The sequence below is a fragment of the Balaenoptera musculus genome, chromosome 13 (assembly GCF_009873245.2).
Source record: "Balaenoptera musculus isolate JJ_BM4_2016_0621 chromosome 13, mBalMus1.pri.v3, whole genome shotgun sequence".
In the NCBI taxonomy this organism is placed as follows: Eukaryota; Metazoa; Chordata; class Mammalia; order Artiodactyla; family Balaenopteridae; genus Balaenoptera; species Balaenoptera musculus.
The window spans coordinates 48716409-48740247 of NC_045797.1; the positions used below are offsets into that span (position 1 = coordinate 48716409).

Consider the following 23839-nt stretch of genomic DNA (forward strand, 5'->3'; position numbering starts at 1 on the left):
CAGTAGACAAAGACAGAAAGAAACTTCCTGCTTATACTCCACACCCTATTCTGCTTACACATAATAAAATTTTGAACTGTCAGATTCCAAAATAAGAAAACATGCCGTAGAGGCACCGGCTCCTCTGCTGGAGTCATCATCACACTGGAAAGAAAGTCTGGGCTCCAACCATGTGCTTCCATAGGCAATAATGAGGAGAACTCCCATACTCTTCTTCCTTACTGCTTCCTGAGGGACTCCTCTTGTGAGAGGAAAGGAAGGCGCCCCAGTGTGATTCTGGAGAAGCAGTGGTTTACTGCCCATACTTCCTTACCCAGCTTCTGTGTGTTCCTGAGGATAGTTCTGTCTGGGTTCAGGGCAGGAAATTAGATAAGGCCATCTCATGGGCCTGTGACTTTCAGAGGTTGACAGGAGGCAGCAAATATCACAGCCAATTCTTCTAAGACTCCTTCAAGATAAGCCAATGTACCATTCACTTGAGTTAAGGAGGTAAAGTTAGATATCTTATCAAAGATGTTTAGGGACAAAATTCAGAATCTTTGGGATTTTTATCTGCTATAAGTCATCACCCATTTTTTTCCTGTTTATTTTTAAAAAGTTCTCCAAATCTATTTATTTTAGACTTTTTTCCTGCATGTTTTTACTAAGTAGATAGGAGACATTTACTTAGTACTTATTTATGACAATACTACCTTGATTGAGTTGTTCCGTCCAGACTGGGGTTTATTTTGTACTTTGTTACCGCTGAGTTATCTACAAGACAATAGAGAGAATTAGGAACCAAATCTCAACTGTTAAGTTAATAAATGTGTACAGTTTTGAAGCTTGCTACTTGGACTAACATTCCTGACAACATGGATTCTTTCATTCAATATCCAGTGCCTTCAGGAATTAGGAATGATATTGTGAATAAGATTATCACTGACATTAAGAACCCAATAACTAGTAAAATCATCCTCCATTTATCCCTCCCTCCTCCTCACCCCCCAAATTAACCCACCAGTAAGCCCCACAACACTGACTTCAAAATAGTCCCTTCTACTCATCTCTACCACCACCACCCTGGGGCAAACCTCTGTCATCTCCTGCCTACACGGCAAAACCTCTTAACTCATTTCCCTGCTTCTCATCTGCTCTTCAACCCCCATAACACATTCTTCATTGATCATACAGGAGGATCTTTTAAATATATATGTAAAACTATGTCATTATTCAGACTTCCAATGATTTCCCATCACACTTAGAATAAAGTCTCAGTCCCCTACCTAGACTACAAAGCTCCCATCTGACTCTCTCCTGCCCTCTTTCTTCCTCACTGACCATTCTTGGGTCAAACTATCTGTCTTTCATCCCTCAAACACTTTTCAACCTTAGGGCCTTGGCATAGTTGTTCCCTAGAACGTTTACACTCTCCCCCAAGGTGGTCACAAATTGGCTTCTTTTGGTTGTTCAAGTCCAAGAGCCTTTCCACAAACACCCAATATAAAGGGCCCTCCCTTTTACCCTGTTCTATCACCCTTTGATTTTTGTCTTTGTTGTTGTTTATTTATTGCTTCTTTGGTTGGATGCTTGGAAGAGAAGAGCAGTCCCTGAAATCTGGGAACTGGCTTAATCCACACAGTGAGGCCTGAATATCATTAGAAGCTGTCCTGGAGCTCACAGAAAGATCATAGTTTTTGCCTGTTGGACAGAAACTATCTCACAGAATACCAACATGAGACAGGTCACTCTGAGACCATAAGCAAGAACAAAGCCACATTATTATTTTGTTTAAAAACAGTTAAAATCAAGGTCACTGTGCAACCTACAAAATGTCAAACCATCTTTTGGTTAAAATGAGTGACTACCACTTATCTACCAATCACAGGTCTATCCTGACTCTAGTCTGCTCTTGCTATAGGTAAGATTTATTGAGATACCCAGTCAATTGTAGAATTACCTCTACTTCCTGATAGCATCCAATCCAGAACAAAGCCATGCTTTCTTAACCTTGCCCCAAGTCGATTAATACAAGCCCAAACTCTTTAATATGTCTTTTCTAACACCCTCTTACTGAGACGCTTCATGGTTCCCTATGATGTGTGTTCTGTCTTGCTATAAAAATTAATAAACCTAACTTGTTCAACTGAAGGCATGTTCCTAGTGATCTCTGGCTGGAGGGCATTGACAGTGGTGCATTGGTTGGCTATTGGTTTTCTGACTTTTTCTAACTAGAAAATGGACTAGAGCAGGGCCTTGTCTTGTTCACTGCTGTATCCAGAGTCTTAAATAGGTTTGCAATTTAGTAGACCCAACACATATTTGTTGAATGACTTGATCTTTTTTATATGGAGATTTAATAAGCCTTAGAGCATTGATTTTCACATACAAATCCTTGGCCCAAAGACCCCAAGGTTCCACTTGATGGATTGCGACCTGAACCTGAAATGTACATCCTTTATTTGCTTTTCATAGGCTAATGGCACACAAGCCATTGAACTTAGATTTTCACAATACAGTTAAGGGCTACCTATGAGATTATTAAGAATTAAACAACCTTAGCATTTATAAGCTAAAAATAGCATACAATTACACTTACTCAAAATTCAAACTGAATAATCTAGAGTCAGGCTGCCACATTTTGCTGGGCAATGTTTCCAAGCTCCCACTGCACATGCATGTGAATGGGTAGTAGGAGTTCCTACCTGACTTGTGTTTCGTGTTGTTTTCATCTGGTAACAGTTTTGCTTTTTAAATTAATCTGTTAGGAGTTTAGTTTCAACATTTACAATTTAGTTTATTTGAGTTTCTTGGTTAACTCTGTTGAATGACACATAATTGCATCAACTAACATTTGTCAGTAAGAATTTCAGATATTTGTTTTACAGTTCAAATATTAATCATCCATAAATCTCCCCCCATCCCTGGCTTCCCAAATTTACTTGTACAGTGACACTTCAGTCCATTGTAGTGTTCACAGGTAGGATAGGCAGGATTTGGGGCTCCTTTTCTACCTATGTGGGTCACAAGCAAAATCAGTTTAAGATGAAATACCTAAGAGAACTGTGTTTACTGAGCCACTGAGCCTGAGGCCTTATGCTTTGTGATTCAGCCATGAGTTTACAAAATGTAGACTTCCTCTGAAAGCAGAAGACAACTAGACTAGCATACCTGCTGTCCTATGAATCATGACAAATGAAAACCCAATTCAGATGGGTGACCCCACTTTTCACTTCCCAATCTAGCAGCTATTTTGTTTATCTACCCAGATTTTAGCAGGGAAGAGCCTTTTTTTAATGTATACTCTCTTTATGACAGAATAGTCAAAACAGTTATCTGCTTACCAATGCAATGGCAGGCACTAAGTCTCTTTCTGTGGGTTTTCACAGATTTGAAGATAAAAGAACCATTTTGTAAGAGTCAAAGAAATTATTTATTATGTAATAAAGCCTTTAATTTAGGAGGACTGTTTCATTCTTTAATATATATTTGCCAACCATCCCACTCTGCAAGGATTCAGCAAGGATAAATGTAGAAATGTTTCATTTCTGAGTTACTATGTGGGTGTCTCTCAAAGGATCTGATTTTGAAGTAGAATAAATAAAAATACTAATGATATTTGTTGCTTTTTTTCCCATTCATAGAGGTATGAAACTCTAGCTTTTAATTAATTCAAACTGCCATTTCCTTCCATGTTATTAGCTTTCAATTGTTTTGTAATTATGAAACTACAACTAAATACACAAATTAATTGGACCTTGAAATATCATCTGTCTGATGCATCAGGGCAATTTTTATGGGGAAAAAAATGTAATAATGACATCCCTAGAATTGTAGAATTCTAGCTTCTCATCTCATATTTCTCTTCCAGAATTCACAGGTGCTTCCTAAGGGGGGAAAAAAAAACCTTTGTCTCATCTGTAATAATTTCAGATACAGTTAGCTTCTCCTTCTACGTAAGTAGAATGTTGACGTAATGGGCTCAAAATTTGATGAACTGTACAAATGCTACTACAGTAAATAGTTTAAAGGTGATTAAAGGAACCATAAGACATCATGAATTTTAATCACTCAGTAGATCAATTAATCACATATTATATATCAATGCTATACTATGGTTCTAGGCAGGCCTACCATGCTGTAAATGATGCCTAAGATTTGTGAGACATGATCTTCTCCATCAGGAAGCTTTCAAATAGAGAAACGAGAATAGCACATAGGTCTACTGAAGATAATAATAACATACCAAAAAATAATAATGAATGTAGTTTCTAAATATTATAGAAACTTTACAGCAGTGATTCTCAAAACCTTGGGGCATGAGTGGAGGAGGGGGGATCTCTGAGACCTTTTCAGTGAAGTCAAAACTATTTTTATAATAATACTAAGATTTTATTTGCCTTTTTTATTCTCATTTTTTCCACAAGAGTACAGTGGAGTTTTTCAGAGACTAAATGACATGTAATTTTGCAACAGATTGAATGCAGAAACAGATATTAGCACCAAAATGTCTTGTATTAAACCAAGTATTTAAAATATTTACAAAAATGTAAAACAATGCTGTGCTCTTCAAAAATTTTTTTTAAAAATAGCTATTTTTTAAATGTATGTTTTATGTTAACATAATAGATTTACTGTTGTTGTTTTTAAATGAATTAATAAATATTTAACAGTTTTTCACTTTTAATTTCTAATAGAGTATATATCCATAGATATAATCTCTGTAAACAAAAGATGTTTGGAGTCTTTAGTAATTTTTAAGAGTGAAATGTTCCTTGAAGCTAAAAAATTTAAGAATTGCTGTTTTAGAGAAATGCAAGATTACTAATGATACACATATGTGTCCTGCCTCTTCTGAGGTTCTAGACAATTTATCACCACACTAAAATCCAAGTAGCAGGTTATTAAGTAAACATCTTTTCAAACTTCACATAGTTTGTGATACTAGATCTTTTTCTTCTTTCATAATGCATTTTCTTCAGTGACTGAGCTTTTGATTTTCCCACACATCAAGCACATATCCTTGAGTCATGCCATGGGGTGATTATGTACCATAATTTCTTACATATTGATATGTCCCGATCAGATGTGAAGTATGTTTTAAGTAATGTTAATAATTATGGTTTAACTTCCAAAATGAGTGAATAATTAAGTTTTTTGTTTGTCTTAAATAATCAGCAGAGCAGATTCAAGATTGTCTATGATAACATCTCTCTAACACACTCGCATCCCCATATGCCTTCTTAGGTGAAAGAGAAAGGATGAGTTTGTAGCCAGCTTGCTGGGAATGTGCCTGGGAGTGTGTCATGCTTGTGAACTCCATTCATCATGCTTGTCACAGTGGAAATGAAGTTGAGAATCTCTAAGGCAACTAATGCAGCATTTATGGAAGTGACTAAGCTCAGAGCACACTAATGACTTAATTGTTTTTGACTGATTGAACTGGAGGTCACATACAAATGACAACTGAAAAAAAGCCTAGCCTTTTCCAACGAGTACCGCAAAATCTAGCACATTGCAAAATGAAACGTAGCATCTTGCCAAGGCTTTGCATGAATCTATACCTAATTTGAAAATTTCTAAGTATGTATTTACCTTGCCAAAGTCTTTGACCTTTATTTAATATAGAACACTAATTGCTTCCACAGTGAGTGAGCCTGTGTCAAAAATAAATTATGTAGAACCGTAGAACTGAAACATTGTGTGCACTTAGCAGCAACTTTTTCATGTTAATAGTTCGTGATTATTACTATTTATTGACCATTGAATATGTGCCAGTTTTTCTGCTAAGTGTTATATATTATCTCACTTATACCTTATGGGAAATTTCAAAAGGTGTGTGTTGCCATTATTCTCATTTTATGGATGAAGAAGCTGGGATTTAGAAAGTTTGTGCTAACCGGCTGATCTAAGCCCCAAGCTTAGGTCATGAAACCAGATCTGTCTGATCTCACCGCCTGTGCTCTTACCACTGAATTACCCTCTCCCCTGTGGTCACATAGTACATACATTTGATTAGCAAAAGTGATTCAGTTCCTTTATTTCACAGACAAGGACACATCAGCATAGGCAGATTAAATGGTTTATACAAAGTCACAAAATAAGAAACAAAATCTGTATCCCTTCATTTTATTCCTTACATGGACATCTGGAACTCAGTACAGGGTATGGACCTAGAAGTTATCTTTTGTCTCTGAAGTTTCAGAATGTTTACTATGTAATGTAATTTCTGTGGCGTTTATAATATACTGCGCTAGAGAGAGAGAAAGGGAGAGGAAGAAAGAGAGAGAGATAGAATGTAGGTGTGTATATGTGTGGTGTTGGAGAAGGACTCTGCCATATTTTTTTTGTTGTTTTGTATTACCCATAGTTCTTCATACCTAGTTAGGCCATAATATGTATTAGTTGAATGACTGAGTGAGTGAATGGTCCACTGTGATGCTTTCCTGAGTGTAAATTATAGAAAGTACGCCACCAGGTAGGAGGGAAAGCAGCCCCCTCCATCTGCCACCAGTTTCAATAAGAATCCCCTGATATTATTTGTTTTTCATATGGAATTATTTTTAAGTATTCTTTTGGAACAAATGTTTCTGTTGCCAGTGGTTTTTGCTTGTTTGTTTGCCTGTTTGTTTTTTAATCACCAGTCTAGTTTATATTGTATAAAAGCTCATTTTCTCAATTTGGTTAATTAACAAAATTCAGCAGGGTCTCATGAGTTTATTAGAATGAGGGCTAAAATGTGATTCAAAATATATGAGTACTGACCCTGCTTTTTCCACTTCCTAACCATGTTTCTGTGCTTTAGATTCCTTATCTTCCAAATTTTCAATGTGATATACTTGCTTTGTCTGCATTTCTTACCAGGTTTTGGTAAGGGTAAAGTGAGAGTGTGTATGTCAAAATGCATAAAGTGATATATAATATAAGAATAATTATTGATTATATATTATTATATAATTCAGTATCAGTGATTATTTTTAAATTTTCATTTGCTCTACAGTGGGGCCATGTACATGCTATAGTCTCCACAGGTAGATTTATAATCCTGTTCACTAGTCCTAACATTTTATTCATAAAAGATGCTTCTTTTTGAACTGGAAAGACACATTTTCTGACTCTGGTGTACCCAGAAGTCGTTATCTAAAGGATTCAGAGAGTTAATTCACAACAAGTCACAGAACTGTGCCACCAAGACCTGAGAGTAGATCAGTAAAAATATAAAATTATAGAGCTACAAAATATACAAATGTAAAAAAAAATACATAAATATTACAAAACAGACCTACAAAAATATAAATGTTCCTAGGACTAGGTGGCCTATGATAGAGTTGGTGAAAGAAGGCATTTTACCCAGAGATACAGCAAGAGGCTTGGGTGTGCATCACGTTGACACATTCATTCATTCATTCATTCACTCATTCCTCATTCACTTAACAAACATTTATTGCATGTCTACTATATGCCAGTCCCTGTGCCAGAGGCTCTAAGGATGAAGTGGACAGGGGTCCAACTTCACAGTTGCTAATAATCCAGGAAGAAGAAAAAGAAAGATACAAACAACTACAGCAAACAGAATTATTTAAGTGCTAAAAACGGTATTATTACAAAGTACTATGGGAACATGATGGAAATCATGACTAACTCTGCCTAGGGACTTTGAGAAGCCTGCAAGGAAGGGTAGCACTTGAGCTTGATATAAAACAATGTGTAGGAGTTTACCAGAATTTTTTTTTAAATGGAAAAAGGGCATCTCCAGATAGAAAAGACAACATGTTCACACCAGTGCTGGAGACAATGTGAAAATTAGAACAAGTCTTTGAAAAGTGCTTTGGCAGATTGTTTCAAGATCTATAAAAACACTTATGTCTTTAGACCAGTAATCCCACTTTGGGGAATTTATCTTATGAAAAAAAAAAAATACAAAGGAAGAAAAGTGTCATTTACCATAGCAGAAATACAAAATAGAAATGAATGCATTATCCAAAAAAATTCAAAATAATTATGTGAATTATAACACACCAGTTTGTCTATTGTATTGCCATTAGAATGATAATAATGATGTTCTAGGTCAAGATGGAAAATGTATATGCTATTTTATTAAATTATAAAACTATATCTTTATTATTGCAGCTATTTTTAATTAATTGTTATTGGAGTATAGTTGATTTACAGTGTTGTATTAGTTTCTGCTGTACAGCAAAATGAATCAGTTATGCATATATCCACTCTTCTTTACATTCTTTTCCCATATAGGTCATTACAAAGTATTGAGTAGAGTTCCCTGTGCTATACAGTAGGTTCTTATTAGTTATCTATTTTATATATAGTAATGTGTATATGTCAATCCCAATCTCCCAATTTATCTGGCATTTCCCCCTTGGTAACCATAAGTTTGTTTTCTACATTTGTGACTCTGTTTCTGTTTTATAGATAATCTCATTTGTACCAATTTTTTAGATTCCACATATAAGCAATATCATATGACATTTGTCTTTCTCTGTCTGACTTACTTCACTCAGTATGACAATCTCTAGGTCCATCCCTGTCACTGCAAATGGCATTATTTTGATCTTTTTTTATGGCTGAGTAATATTCCATTGTATATATGTACCACATCTTCTTTTCAATTCATCTGTCATTGGACATTTAGGTTGCTTCCATGTCCTGGCTATTGTAAAGAGTGCTGCAATAAACATTGGGGTGCATGTATCTTTTCAAATTATGTTTTTCTCTGGATGTATGCCCAGGAGTGGGAGTGCTGGGCCATATGTTAGCTCTATGTTTAGTTTTTTAAGGAAATTCCATGCTGTTCTCCATAGTGGCTGTATCAGTTTACATTTCCACCAACAGTGCAAGAGGGTTCCCTTTTCTCCACACCCTCTCCAGCATTTATTGTGTGTAGATTTTTTTGATGATGGCCATTCTGACTGGTGTGAGGTGATACCTCATTATCATTTTGATTTGCATTTCTCTAATAATTAGTGATGTTGAGCATCTTTTCATGTGCCTCTTGGCCATCTGTATGTCTTCTTTGGAGAAATGTCTATTTAGATCTTCTGCCCATTTTTTTGATTGGGTTGTTTTTTGGATATTGAGTTTCATGAACTGTTTGTATATTTTGGAGATTAATCCCTTGTTGGTCTCTTCGTTTGCAAATATTTTCTCCCATTCTGTGGGTTGTCTTTTTGTTTTGTTTATGGTTTTCTTTGCTGTATTATTGCAACTATTTAAAATTATGTGTGTGTACAGATATAAATAGAAAAGAATGTGAAATGAAAATCAAAACGCTAACAACAGCATCAACAGCAACAGAAACATTTGTGAAGGTAGTGGGATTGTGACTGAATTTTTTTATAATTTACTTTGTTGTGGTGATCATATTTACTAATTCAACTAATGTGTATTGACCATTTCTTATGTGCTATAAGCATTGCTTGGTCCTCCAGTTGAAAAGATAAAGAAGCTTATCATTTATATAATAAATTCTAAATTTTTAAAGAAAAGCACTTTTACACTTTCATGCCTTTCCTAAAATGACTCTACCATCTTTCTAGATCCAAATTGAATGCAATCTGTTGCAGGAAATCTTTTCAGAATCTATTCATCCCATCATTTCTAAGCTCTCTCTAGATTTTCCAACCTTCTATCCCCCATAATGAAAGGTGTCATGCTGTAGGAGTTCAGTTGGATAATCCAATTGAATTGGATTATCCAGTCCAAGGCTGGTGTCACGGTGGGAAGTGGCTGGACGCAGGAGGGGGGCATACATAGATGTGTTTCTCACACTGAGGCCCATAACAACCTGCATCAGCATCCCCAAGAGTAGAGGTTAAGTATGCAGTTTTTCACCCTCATCCCTAGAAATTATAATTAAGTCCACCAGGGTGGGGCCATAAAATTGCATTTTAAACAAACACTCAAATTCCTTGGCATCTTAAGTTTGGGAAAGAATTGCTATAAAATATTAAGTCTACATGAAAAAAGTGCTTCTGCCAGCTGCAGTTTGCTCATGGAACTTTACAGTATATTTGTATGAGTGAAAACTTGAGAACTCCTGTTCACGGATTTTCTTGTAATGTTATATTTAGTCCACAATGAGCTTTGTTTCCAACTTAGGTTTCACAATTTTGTTAATGGAAAACATTTACTCCTGATAAGTAAAAATGTGGATGCTTTATGTGCGCATGCTTGTGTGTGTGCATAGGATTGTGAAGTCATGTGTAACTGTCAGTGTAGGTATCTTTTCGAAGTCATTCTTGTTGCTTAAAATATTGTGTGGTCCATTATCAGTGCGGGAGGTGGGGGAAGTGGAGGGGAAGGGGACTCACATTTTACAATGTCTGACAAACGGTACTCACTGAAAAACAAGTTTCTCACAAGGTCTATTAATGCACCTCAGCTACATGTAATGTTTTGCACTGTTTTTTTCCTTTTGTTCTTTTCTTTCTTGCCTCTCTCCCTCCATTCCCTCTTTCCTTCTAACAGACTGGACCATGGACTATGGCTTTTGTTGATTAATGCTTTTCATTAATCAGCCACCAAAACTATTTTTGATCACTGGTGTCTGTTTGGTAAAAGGCATTGTCCTACTCACAACATCCTGAAAGAATCGCTTCCTTATTAAACTTGTTCCTTGAGTCTTGAGTTTGGATCAATGTGAACGGTTAGTCATCCTTATGTTGAAATAAAATAAATGTATCGTATGCCAAAAAGCTCAGAAATTTTTAAAAAATGAGTTAAGGACTGGCAGTAGACATCCTTTCAGCACCATTTTTACCCTTTGGTCTTAAACTGCCCAACCTAGAAGCCAGCTGGGAGAAAACAGTGACTGGAGGATTTCTGTACACTGCACTCTCCCTTCAACTTCATGTGTCATTGCTGTGCATGAAATAGATTGGGTATGTCTTTCTGTGTGGATTTATTCTCTTAAAGCATTAAAGAAGCTTTGATGTGATGTTAGTGGGTTCTGATCTCACTAACCTAAAGGAAAGCTTGCCTTCTCTAGAGGTCTAGAGAGCTATCCTAAGAAAACCCTTCTTAGTACAAATGAATTCTTAGGACATGTAAAAGGACCCTGCCTGGATATCTGCATATTCATGGTTTCTAATGGCGGCAGTGAGATAGGGACCATTTCAGCCAAGTGTCATTTCTATCTGTGGCTATAAAAGGGTCATCCCATTCTTCTAAATGCTACTGTTTGCACATTTCTTCTATGCACATTCATTTTCCTTGCTCAAAAATATTTTCAACTAAAATATTCTTTACGTTGTAAAATCCAGTTTGGGAAACTATCCCTTCATGGGTGACTCTAAAGCACCTGCATTTTTCTTTTTTGCTGTGACACTGGTCTCTGTTCCAATTCTCTCTTAGTGAACACTATTCCTACCACTCTTTAAATTTTATTCCCTGAAAAACAAGCTTCCCATTTCCATTCATTAGAAATCCTGTTGACATGACTCTTCATGAAAAGGAATTCTGAACTTGAAACTCTAAGATGATCTTGAGGTTCTTATAGTATGGAGAGGGGATGCCTATCAACAATGTAGATTTTGGGGATCTATCCAAGTAAGAGAATCAGTCTCCAGGGAAGGGCCCAGAAATCTGGATATTTAACTTGTTCCTTCTTGGTTCTTATGCATACTAAACTTTGAGGACAGTGCGTCTAGAGCAAGCACTAGGGGTAGTATTGATTTGGAAAGAACATTTGATATGTAGTCAATAGACTTTTAATTGCTAACTTCATGGATATAGGTGATATTTAGTCCCTCTGAGTATCAATTGCTTTTATTTTTAACATTAGTGTAATACATTTTAGAATACAATGTTATGGAAAAGATTATATGAGGCAGTGGGGTTTTTGCTTGTGTTTTCACTTTGCAAAAAGCATGCATAACTAGAGAAATAATCAGTGTAAAAAAACAAAACCCACAAGAACAAGGTTGCAGAACACCGACACCATAAGATTTAGAATATGTGAAATTTTACTCATTTAGACATTAATTCACTTCCGGCCCCTAACCTGTACTTGCAAATATTAAATTAGTAGTTAACAGGAATGTAGTGGCACTCCATGGTGTCAAACTAGGGCTGCCATTGTAGGGGGAAAAAAATAAAATAATAAAAATTTAAAACTAAGGTAATCCACTATGATTTTCTACCATTTCTATTTGTTCTCTTAAAAAAGGAAAATGGTCCAAAATATTTCCTATTCTATATTCTCTCACAACTAGAGCTTACTTCCTGACATATGTCTTTTAAAAGTCACTCATGCATCCTACTTCCCATTCGTCATCACTGTGGTGAAAGTACAGACAAGAGAATTTGCATTTAAAAAAAATCTTCCGCCACCACTCATATTCTGAAAGGAGGAGACTCAAAGCTGCTTCTTTTGTATTTCATAGCCTATCAATGCCCAGTGGAGGATCATACTCTCTTTCCTGGGTAGCAAAAGCTTTCCATGCCTTAATCCAGCATCAGTGTGGGAGGGAGGAGGCTTTAGAGCCATCTGCTGTCTCTTATTTGACATCAACTTTTCCCCTTCCTCTAAGTTTTACTCTGGTTGATAATTATGGTGATTTTTAAAATCTTGAAACTTGCCAATATCATGTTCATCCATTGACTGGAATGGGACAGAATCCCACTGTCACTTAATTTAAGCCAAGTTATCTAACCTCTCTGCCTCAAAATCCTTCATCCATAAAATGAAGGAGTTGGTCTATGCGAGCCATACGAGCTCTTGGAGTTGTAAAAACCTTTCAGGTTTTTTTTTTTTAAATTTTATTTATTTATTTATTTATTTTTGGCTGTGTTGGGTCTTCGTTTCTGTGCGAGGGCTTTCTCTAGTTGCGGCAAGCGGGGGCCACTCTTCATCGCGGTGCGCGGGCCTCTCACTATCGCAGCCTCTCTTGTCGCAGAGCACAGGCTCCAGACGCACAGGCTCAGTAGTTGTGGCTCACGGGCTTAGTTGCTCCGCGGCATGTGGGATCTTCCCAGACCAGGGCTCGAACCCGTGTCCCCTGCATTGGCAGGCAGATTCTCAACCACTGCGCCACCAGGGAAGCCCCCCTTTCTGGTTTTAAGAGAACTGTGACATGGAATATTCTCCCACACCACAGAGTACATGACAATATCTAGATCTGTGGCTCTTTTCTCTGATCTCTCTCTCTCTCTCCTGCTTTCCTGCAATATTTCCCTGTTACAAAGAGCATTAATTTGGCTTGAAGCTGCTCCACTGTCATAGTGTTCCAGGTGGCTCTGTATCTCAGCCCTGCTGCACTGACCCACAGGCTTGGCCAAGTGTGGAAATTGGCATGACAGGAGTCACAGAGGGAAAGTGCCTGAAGCTGGTTCTGAGAACTCTATTCCTAAAAACTTTATCTATGGGTGGAAAGACTGGGTGGGGGCCTGGAGACAAGAATCACTAACCTCCTTGCTAGGGGGATATGGTGGCACTCTGCAAGCTGTGGTTGGGCGTGGGGAGGGGTCCAAAATAGGATATATTCGCTCACTTGTTTACAAGCCTAACTTTGTGGACTCTAAAGTAGCCTAAGAAGTATAATTTGAGGGTCACAAAAGCCCCCTCCTCTCACGTAGTCCCTCAAAGAGCCCTCCTGTGATCCCTGTAAATATTACTTTTTCTGGCCACATCTTCAAAAATTCAAATATGAAGAAGACTAAGGACCTCAAGCCTTTCATATTGTTAATTCCAATGAGATTAATTTCTCAGACCCTTTGTTTAAATATAAACCTCCATGGGAATGGATTACTTGACCTATTAACAGCATTCGAGCAAGTTGATGCCAATGTGTTTTCTGACACACTTTTTACCACAGGCTTCCAGGTCACCACACTTTGCTTTTCCTCCCAGCCTCATCCTCATTTGCTGTTTCTTCCTCTTCTCCATGACTTCTTAACTTTGGAGTGACCCACAGCCTTGGCCCTTGGTTATCCTCTTCTCTCCATCTAAACTTACTTCCTTGCCACATCACAATATATACAGAATACTTTTTTTTTTTTAACCTCTTTGTAAATAACGTAGAAAAGCACAGTGTTTACAGCGTGGTTTCTCAGTCTCAGTACTATGGACATCTAGGGCCAGGTAACTCTGATGTAGGAGCTGTCCTGTACATTTTAAGATGATTAGCAGCATCCTTGGCTACTACCCACTAGATGCTAGGAACACTTGCCCCAGTTGTGACAGCTAGAAATGTTTCCATACATTGTCAAATGTTCCCTTGGGGGCAAAATCACCCGCCAATAAACCACTGATTTAGAATAATTGGGGGTAAAACAAAAAATCCTTTAATAATGCATATTATAAGCCTTTCACTAAATTTGGCCAATTCTTTTTTTAAAGTTTATATCTCTTAAAGTTATAAGAATCTGAATAACAACAACAAAAGAGTCAAAAATAGAATCTGTAAGCCAGGTTCTGGTTTGGGGATAAAATAAGCTTGTGCCAGGTAGGAAACAGAAGAAAATGGATTTCATCTTGTCTTTAACCCTACCTCATTATTGGTAAAAAAAAAAAAAAAAAAATGCACATCATCTTGCTTTTAAAGCATCAGTAAACAGTATCCTAAATTAAGATTCGAGTTTAGCTCCGCCATTTCTTGCCAATTGCATCCTTCTGAGAAAACTAAGTTTTGAAAGAGTTAATTCACTCAAGTTCAGGTAACTAGTCAAATCATTTATTTCTCAGTCCTCCACATTCCTACCTCTAAGAATCAGAAATAATTCAGGTGAATTGTCACTAGCAGTTGTAAAGCTCTTAACACACGTAAGTTTGTACTGTTATCTGCATTCAGAGATGAAAGAACCAAAAGTTAATATGGGATGTGGAGGTCTTCAGCTAAGACTGCCAGAACCTATACCTAGCAGCTCTCTTCTTGCCCACATGTACTCAATTTTCTTTGCATGAAAAAAAAACAGGCCACCCTTCCCCCTGTCCTCCTTTCCCCTCAACATTTTTTGCTTAAAACATCTACCAATCACGTCCTTTTAACCATAAATGAACATAGATGCCATCATTTACATTATTTAATAATTTTAAATTAGAAGAGTAATACATAGACTTGATTTTAAAAATATCCAAAATGGTACCTATTAAAACTATGCTATGGTCCCACCTTTGAACTCGGCTCCCCTCCTCAGATTTAACCACTATTAACTGGTATTTTATGTCCTTACAGAAATTTCCTTTGCATATGCAGCTATGTATTTGTGTGTGTAAATGCGTGTGTGTAGTGTGTATATAGCCTTTAAACAATTTTAAATTTGTACCTTTAATTTTTGTTTACATAACAATATATCTTAGAGATCTCTTCATATATGCATGTTTGAATTTACCACATTCTATTTTACAAGCTACAGAGTATCCGGACTGTAAAACTGTCATTTATCTCATCAGGTCATTATTGATGAGTAGGTGGTTTCTAGTTTTTGGCTATTACAATAGTTCAATAAATAGGTTTAATGTCAATGTTTCATGATTGTTGTTTTCTTTTTGATAAATGCTCTGAGCCTTAATCTTTTCTTTTAAAAGAATAAAGTTTGGCTGTTGAGGGTCATATTATTGAATAAATAGGCCAAATGGAGAGAATGGGCACAAAACAATATATATTTTAAAGAACTTAAGAAATGCTTTATTATTTCCTTAGAGTCAACATTGAATAAAGGAGAGAGGAAAGGAATTTGCAAAACAAAAACTTGACAGAGTCCAATCTTTCCAGGATGAATTTAAAAAATAGTTGCCAAAACAAAATGAGCTTTGGAATTTAGCCTTCTAAACCTCAGGGGCAATTTACTTATTATGGCATACCTATCACGATTTATTCTCAGATTTTTTCTTAGTAGTATTGAGTGACTCTAAAAGGGGTTAGAATTTGTCCTTGAAAATGCATGGAGATAATGAAAACTGGGCCATAAAGAACAGTAGAGGTTCCCCAGGTACTCTTTGTGATATAAAGGTTATTCCTGAAGATCATTCAATGTTTCTTTTAAGCTTTTTAAAAAGTATCTCCATGATACCGCCATTTGAAACACACCATAGTCTCACAACTTAAAACCTTCCTTGTCAGACAGGATACAATCATCTCAGTTACCTTGAACTGTGCAACATGTCTGCTATTACAGAATGATCAATAAATGCAGATGTATTGGGGATATATTTCCATACGGTATTTCAGATGTGGAGCCTTTGCTTACGAAGGATTACTTTAAATTTTAGAGGAAAGGCAAAAAATAAGTACATATTTCCAACACAGGATAACTCATTTATTTTTCTGGCTTTGGGAAGCAGGATGTGTACATCCTTTGGTGCTTGTTTGTTTGTATTTTTGTTTTTTGTTGTTTTATTTTGTTTGTATTTTTTTAACATCTTTATTGGAGTATAATTGCTTTACAATGGTGTGTTAGTTTCTGCTTTATAACAAAGTGAATCATCTACACATATACATGTATCCCCATATCTCCTCCCTCTTGTGTCTCCCTCCCACCCTCCCTATCCCACCCCACTATGTGGACACAAAGCACCGAGCTGATCTCCCCGTGCTATGCGGCTGCTTCCCACTAGCTATCTATTTTACATTTGGTAGTGTATATATGTCCATGCCACTCTCTCACTTCGTCCCAGCTTACCCTTCTCACTCCCCGTGTCCTCAAGTTCATTCTCTATGTCTGCGTCTTTATTCCTGTCCTGCCCCTAGGTTCTTCAGAACCTTTTCTTTTTTTCTTTTCTTTTTTTTAGATTCCATATATATGTGTTAGCATACAGTATTTGTTTTTCTCTTTCTGACTTCTTTCACTCTGTATGACAGACTCTAGGTCCATCCACCTCACCACAAATAACTCAATTTCATTTCTTTTTATGGCTGAGTAATATTCCATTGTATATATATGCCACATCTTTATCCATTCATCTGTCAATGGACACTTAGGTTGCTTCCATGTCCTGGCAATTGGAAATAGAGCGGCAATGAACATTGTGTTACATGTCTCTTTTTGAATTATGGTTTTCTCAGGGTATATGCCCAGTAGTGGGATTGCTGGGTTGTATGGTAGTTCTGTTTTTAGTTTTTTAGGGAACCTCCATACTGTTCTCCATAGTGGCTGTATCAATTTACATTCCCACCAACAGTGCAAGAGGGTTCCCTTTTCTCCACACCCTCTCCAGCATTTATTGTTTGTAGATTTTTTGATGATGGCCATTCTGACTGGTGTGAGTGATACCTCATTGTAGTTTTGATTTGCAATTTCTCTAATGATTAGTGGTATTTAGCATCATTTCATGTGTTTGTTGGCAATCTGTGTATCTTCTTTGGAGAAATGTCTATTTAGGTCTTCTGCCCATTTTTGGATTGGGTTCTTTGTTTTTTGGATATTGAGCTGCATGTGCTGCTTGTAAATTTTGGAGATTAGTCCTTTGTCAGTTGCTTCATTTGCAAATATTTTCTCCCATTCTGAGGGTTGTCTTTTCATCTTGTTTATGGTTTCCTCTGCTGGGCAAAAGCTTTGAAGTTTCATTAGGTCCCATTTGTTTATTTTTGTTTTTATTTCCATTTCTCTAGGACGTGGGTCAAAAAGGATCTTGCTGTGATTTATGTCATAGAGTGTTCTGCCTGTGTTTTCCTCTAAGAGTTTTATAGTGTCTGGCCTTACATTTAGGTATTTAATCCATTTTGAGTTTATTTTTGTGTATCGTGTCAGGGAGTGTTCTAATTTCACTCTTTTACACGTAGCTGTCCAGTTTTCCCAGCACCACTTATTGAAGAGGCTGTCTTTTCTCCATTGTATATTCTTGCCTCCTTTATCAAAAATAAGGTGACCTTGTTTGTCTTTTTAACCATCGATAACATGGCATATTTATTGGGACTTAAATTGTCTTTAAAGAGAAACAGCTCTAATTGGCAAAAAAAATAGTAGTAATGTACTTCTTAATGTTGCATAATTGCCTTTACAAAATTATCCCCTAAAAATACTCATTATAAACGGGGCATTCAAAAAATGCCATTCATTAACTTGAAAATAAAATTATAATTACAATTACAAAGCTTTGAGCTCATTCTGTTAGGAGGGTTGCATGCTAATTGCACAGTTTAAGGCTTCTAATTTAATATTAGTTGAAAAGGTGATAATCATCTGAAGGGAAGCACGTAAGAAGAGTTGAAGGGTTGGGATGTTAAAAAGTAGTTTCCTTTCTACTGAGCTGTCACATTGGATTACAAAGTAATACAGAGTAAAATTCCTGTGCAGGAAAATAGGTCTTTATTTGGGTCGGGGTTTAGGGGAATGTCCGTTTCCCTATGCAGTCACAGTGGGGGAGCAAATTTGACAGCAGAGACTGCCAAGACTTTCCGAGCTGGGCACGGGCTGGTCTGTGTACCAACAGCCTCGTCAACTGCAGACGGAACTGCAGCATCCCTTCCTGCAGTAGCGCATCAGCCATTGGCTCGTTGGTGACACGTGACTGACAGAGCCTTTTCTGTGTGTTTTCTCGCCCATCTGTGTGCAGGGCACTGATAGGCCAGGCTGATGCGCAGGCAATTTATCATCTTGATCTCCCACTGAGTCAGGGAGCTCTCCTGTCACCAGTATTGATTTCAGAGGATGGACTAAATTTCCTAGGATTTCCATTAAGAATTAAGAAAAAAGCTCTAAGCACGCAGGGTAGCCAGACAGACATGGATATGAGATGGCACTGTGAAAACTCGCAGGTAGCTTCTTCTATCACAGCCGGTGCTCAGCACAGCTTAGAACTGCAGCATGCAGGGTTTAAGATACCAGAAGCCTGAGAACAATAATAATGAAAATAAGAATAAACTCTTTTGGATAAACTAATTTTAAGATTTATATTAAAATGTTTCTTCTTGGAGATTGCATGTCAAATTTATGCACGCTCTGTATGAAATGTAGAAAGGTTGTTTTAAATTTTTAAATGTCCTTAAACCCTGAGCATGTTTGCTTCTACTTTTGTTTGTTGCGTGAGCTTCAGAGGTTTATGAGCATGCTTGTGGCAGAAACAACCAAAAATTGTGGGGTGTGTGTTTATATATATGTATTAAGTTGATTCGAGTAAAAGCATGAATAAAAGCTGCTTTCAATACTTGCCAGACTGCTTTATTATTGTTAGTGACTTGGTGATTACTTTGCCTAAATATGCTTAGATTCTGACCATGCATGCTTTTGTGGCAGAGTGGGTTTTCGTTGAGAATTCGTAAAGGTGTAATGTGTGAATTAAATGTATGTTTGGTGCTGCAGAAAATGTATTAGTGATTATTAAACCTGATTAATTAATGGAAATATTTCACGATGGTAAGATTTGAGTAACATTTATTTACACTAATTCTGCTTACTGAAAAAAATGCATGTCTGGGATTAATGAACGTTTTTATATTTTTGAAATATAAATTTCGATTATTTCAAAGACAGTAAGATTTCAGTTTTTAAAAATGCATCCGAGCTGAGAGAATTAGAAACATTTTTTTGGATTTTAGCCTAAGAGAGGATTCTAAAAGTGCTGTTTGCATATTCGAGACATCATGTGCATGTTCATGAGTGTGAATTCTTCGGATAATTGTTTGATAGTCTCCTAGCTATCCTTATTCTCCTGAAGAGGGGAAAAGCCTTGGCATTCAAGTATTTCCTAGGCCCATGGGAATTAGAGCCAGCAAAAGCAAGAGTATGGCCAGATGGGATTGGCATGCTTGGCAGGGAGAGGAGACAATAGGCGGGGGCGGAGCAGATGGAGAACAGAAGGGGTTGAATCTCAGAAAAGGGGAGGAGGGAGGGGAGGAGTGGGCTTAATAGTGAAGGAAGCCTGGCCCCTCTTTTCAAGGGAACTTCTGATTGCATCTTCCTTTAATTATGAGAGAGAATGTCATGTCTGTTGTGACAACTATTTTTCATTGAATTAGGTAACCCCTGCTTCATAGATTAGGAAAGAAATCCCATGAACAGAAGGTGCTTTACCAGATTATAAACGGTGTGCTATTTGTTGTTGTTTGTAACCTTTTTCTCTTTGCCATATTCAGGAAAAATATTCAATAGGAGCAAAATTCAAATTAAGCTGTCCTATTATTTGAGTCATTTGTATTTAAATATTAATATGGCAGTAACTACTAAACTTATTTATCAGACTTTAACGATTCAAGCATCAGTAGGGCTTGCTGACTTTTTCCCTAAGTAAGCTTTGAATTATGAAAACATTAGGAGCTCATGCTGACTAATCTACTGTTATTTTACTTCTGGCTTATAAATAGATGTTCATTTCTAGAATAACTTTAAATGTTTTATTTAAGTATTTGTTGATTTTATCATGAAGGCTAGGGGCTTGACCAATGCCCAGTTCAAATTCTGCAATGAAATTAATCAAGCCTTCTGTCACCCAAGGGCACAGTCTTTGCCCAGAAGGGTCATAGGACTGAAAAAGAATGAAAAATCAATTTACTTCTGAATTCTGTGATTTCAATGATTATTTCAAAATTCTAAGGTGAACCCAGACACAATTTCCAGTCCTAAGTACAACTGAATTTTGCCAAAATCATGCTGCCAAAATGTACCAATGAAACACAAATTTTAAAAGTTTAAGTACACATCTCTTACTCTGTGGGTCACCCACAGCTCTCTTAATCATTTGGTTGGTGGACCTTGTGTATGGAGAGAATTTCCATTTTCCAAAGGAAATTTAGCCATGTTGCATGTCTCTTTTGACTGCCTCTTGAACCTTGGCTTGACAAGGAATTATGACCTAGATAAAGTGAATGAAAACCTTTACCTTTAATATCCTGAGATACATTTAGGATAATTTATTCAAATCATTTATATTGATTTTCCCAGAGTTAACGAATGAGACCAATTTCTTATACTTTCTCCAGTCCTTTTCTTCCAGTGCCCTGTTCTTAGAAATTAAAGAGTCCACTAAGCAGCAAAATTCTCCCCACTTGGCAAATTCCCTCTAACATTTTTAGAAAGAAATAGTGCCCACAGACAGATCTTTGGATAGACATTTATGTTTTGGAGGGTTGACTGGTGTTCATTAAGCAAGATAACCCAGTGTTAAAGAATAAATATTTTCCCTGACTTTGCACAGTCAAGTTGCCTAATATGCTGAGTGCCACGTTCTCCTTCTGTAGAATGAAACTAGAAGAGCCCTGAAGTGGTATTAAATGTCTGGTCACAGTAGCATTTGGGGTCAACTGCCAAGCAAATTTCTCACCAAGACATTAACCAGGAAATGCTTACATATTTACGAAGTAATTAGTGATGTAGCATTGCATATTAAGGATGTTTTGGGTAGTTATGATGAAATGTTACTGTCTGTGTGCGTTCCATATGCTCCTTTAATTTACAAAATGTGCTCATTCCACAGCATCTGGGTTCATTTATAAACTACAAGTGCAATCAATTAACTATATGATGGATGCGGTAGGCAGATTGCTAATTGATGGGAAAAGCCCTTTTAGCTTATACTTTGTAGTTTTCAAATGGGAAAATAAAGTATGTAGCCAAGAACTTTCAGTCTTTGCCTATATTAAATTTAAATTTTTCAAGAACTAAGCTTACACTCTGCCCATTTGGAAAATAACCCATTTGAAACAAGATTTTGCCGTGTCAAAATTAGTGCTCTTAATTCCAGTGTTATAAGCACTAGCAAGATATAGGTGAACAGAGTTAGTGGATATTTAATTATACTTAGACCAAGTGGTGCCTTTTATTAATTCAGTCTTCTTTTTCACTTCCCGTTTCCTCTACTCCCAGTACTTTATTCCTCTGCTGCTTTACCTGTCTATGGACTCAAATGCCATTTGTTCCAGACCTCTATTACTAAACAGAAACAATAAACTATATATAAATTCAGCAGAATATAATGACACCAAGTTCTGCTCATACATTTTTGTGTATATTTAGGCTTTGAATGTCATTGATTTCTGTTAAGGTTACCATATTGACCCAGAAAGATTGATTTTATTTTCTGCTATCTTATTTACATTTACTTGATAGTTGATACTTGAATCTCCTGAAGGCTCCCTTCCCTCATTCCTCTAGCACAGAGAATGGAGCCAAGCACAACATATCGAGTAGATAGGCAATTTCCAGTATACAGAATAACTGGGGAGAATCACAGACAGATGTAAACCCATGGGTATCTCTAGTGTCTCACAGAAAATTAAGACAGCATATAAGTCTAAACTAAATAATAACCATGAAAAAGCAAAAATATATGAGAGAGATTTTCTAGTTTTGTGTCATAAATTATGTGTGATTATCACTACACACTTTCATTTTCCCCTCAAATTTTCACCCTCATTTGAATTCACTTGATTATGCATTGGAAACTATCTGAGAACTATCTCCCCCCCCCCCCCAAAATCAATTATACATTTTTGTTTTCATTGTTGTGAGAAAAAAAAAATATATATATATATATGGGGAGAGAGAGAGAGAGAGAGACTGCAGATTAAGCCACAATTTAATTGTTTTCCTGATAGCAAAAAAGGCTCAAAAAAGTTTTCTTACTATTTTCCCATGACTAAATGCAATGTCTTTTGCTATAAAGGCTTCAGGCTTCATTACCTTAGGTATTGCTTAGTTTAAAAGACAAAAACTTCATATAATGATGGGAATGACTTGAATATTATTTTGGGGACCAAAAGAAATCAGTCTCTGAAAGACATCAGTCCTAGAGTCTGTATGCTCTCATGTTTGTTTCCACGACTTTTTTATTTAAACTTGACAGGTTTGGTAGGGCTACAATCTTGACTGTAAGCATATTTCAGACCAAAAATATAATTACATAACCTCACAGCCTAGATTTACTAGTAAATTCATAGATGCTATGGGGGTTTAGTGGTGTGGGCAAATGCCTTCATCTGTCCGACCTCTTCACATTTTTCAAATTAAAAACTCTACTACAGCTTCAAAGACAATGCCGTCCCAATCAATCTTCCATTGAAATGAATTTTCTTATAATTAAAAACTATTTATTATATATACAAAATATAGATTACATATATAAATACTATGTATGTATAATAATGTACGTATATGACAAAGACTACCTTTATGACTTCAGAACACTCTATTTTATTGTCAAATCGAAAAGTTTGCATAGAATTTTGATATTTTTTTGAAGCTCCTTATTTTGGAGTTGCATAGATATAGCCCCAGGCATCAATTCTCAATGACCCATGTGTGAACTATCTACATAATGGATTATCTTGCATGACCAGATGTGTTCTCTAGACCACTTAACCTCCCATGGGCTGAAAAATCATTGTGTTCCATCATGTGCCGTGACTTCTCTCAATTAGCATGGTTAGATTTGAGTGAATCACCTATCCATTGGGTTTGTAGTAGGTCTACAATATTTTCAGAGTTGAATGTGGTGTGTGTATGAATATGTGTGTCTGCATAAAACACTGCTAAATATTTAGCTGCTACATAATAGTGTACATAGAAAAACTAGAAATTTCAGGGTAATAGCTACTCTTGGGTTTGCCAAGAGTTTTCTTAAGCCTTCAAGAAGTATACCATCTCTTTCCAGAATGTTGAAAATTATAATATATAAGCATGTATCTCAGTGTTTTTTTGGTACATTTAATAGTTAAGATCTGTTAAAATATCTACTGATTGATAGATCAGTAGATGCTTGATGTCATGGGTGACTCAAAGGAAAATAAGACACTTGCTGCCTTAAAAGTCCAGCTGAGGAGAAAGGACAAACACATATAAAACTAGAGGGGTATTGAAGGCTGAATAATTTCACCCTATAGTCTCAATTAATGAACACGTTTTTGCTGAGCATCTATTACACACTTCATGTTAGCTTAGAGAAAGGAGAGTTCAATAAGGGCTAAGTAGA

At 36.6% G+C, this 23839-nt stretch overlaps 1 protein-coding gene across 24 annotated transcripts in view; it reads left to right on the plus strand.

Moving 5' to 3' along the window:
* The window catches only part of NRXN1 (neurexin 1), a 1116259-nt gene that overhangs the window by 1043805 nt on the left and 48615 nt on the right, over positions 1–23839 (plus strand). The window contains exon 1 of one of the 24 annotated variants that reach the window (XM_036873359.1): positions 18501–18692. The exons of the other annotated variants lie outside the window; for them this stretch is intronic. Within the exon in view, the coding sequence (XP_036729254.1) occupies positions 18660–18692 (33 nt within the window). The 5' untranslated portion in view covers positions 18501–18659. Of the gene's footprint in view, positions 1–18500; positions 18693–23839 lie in introns of those variants that run through there. 24 annotated transcript variants of the gene reach the window in all.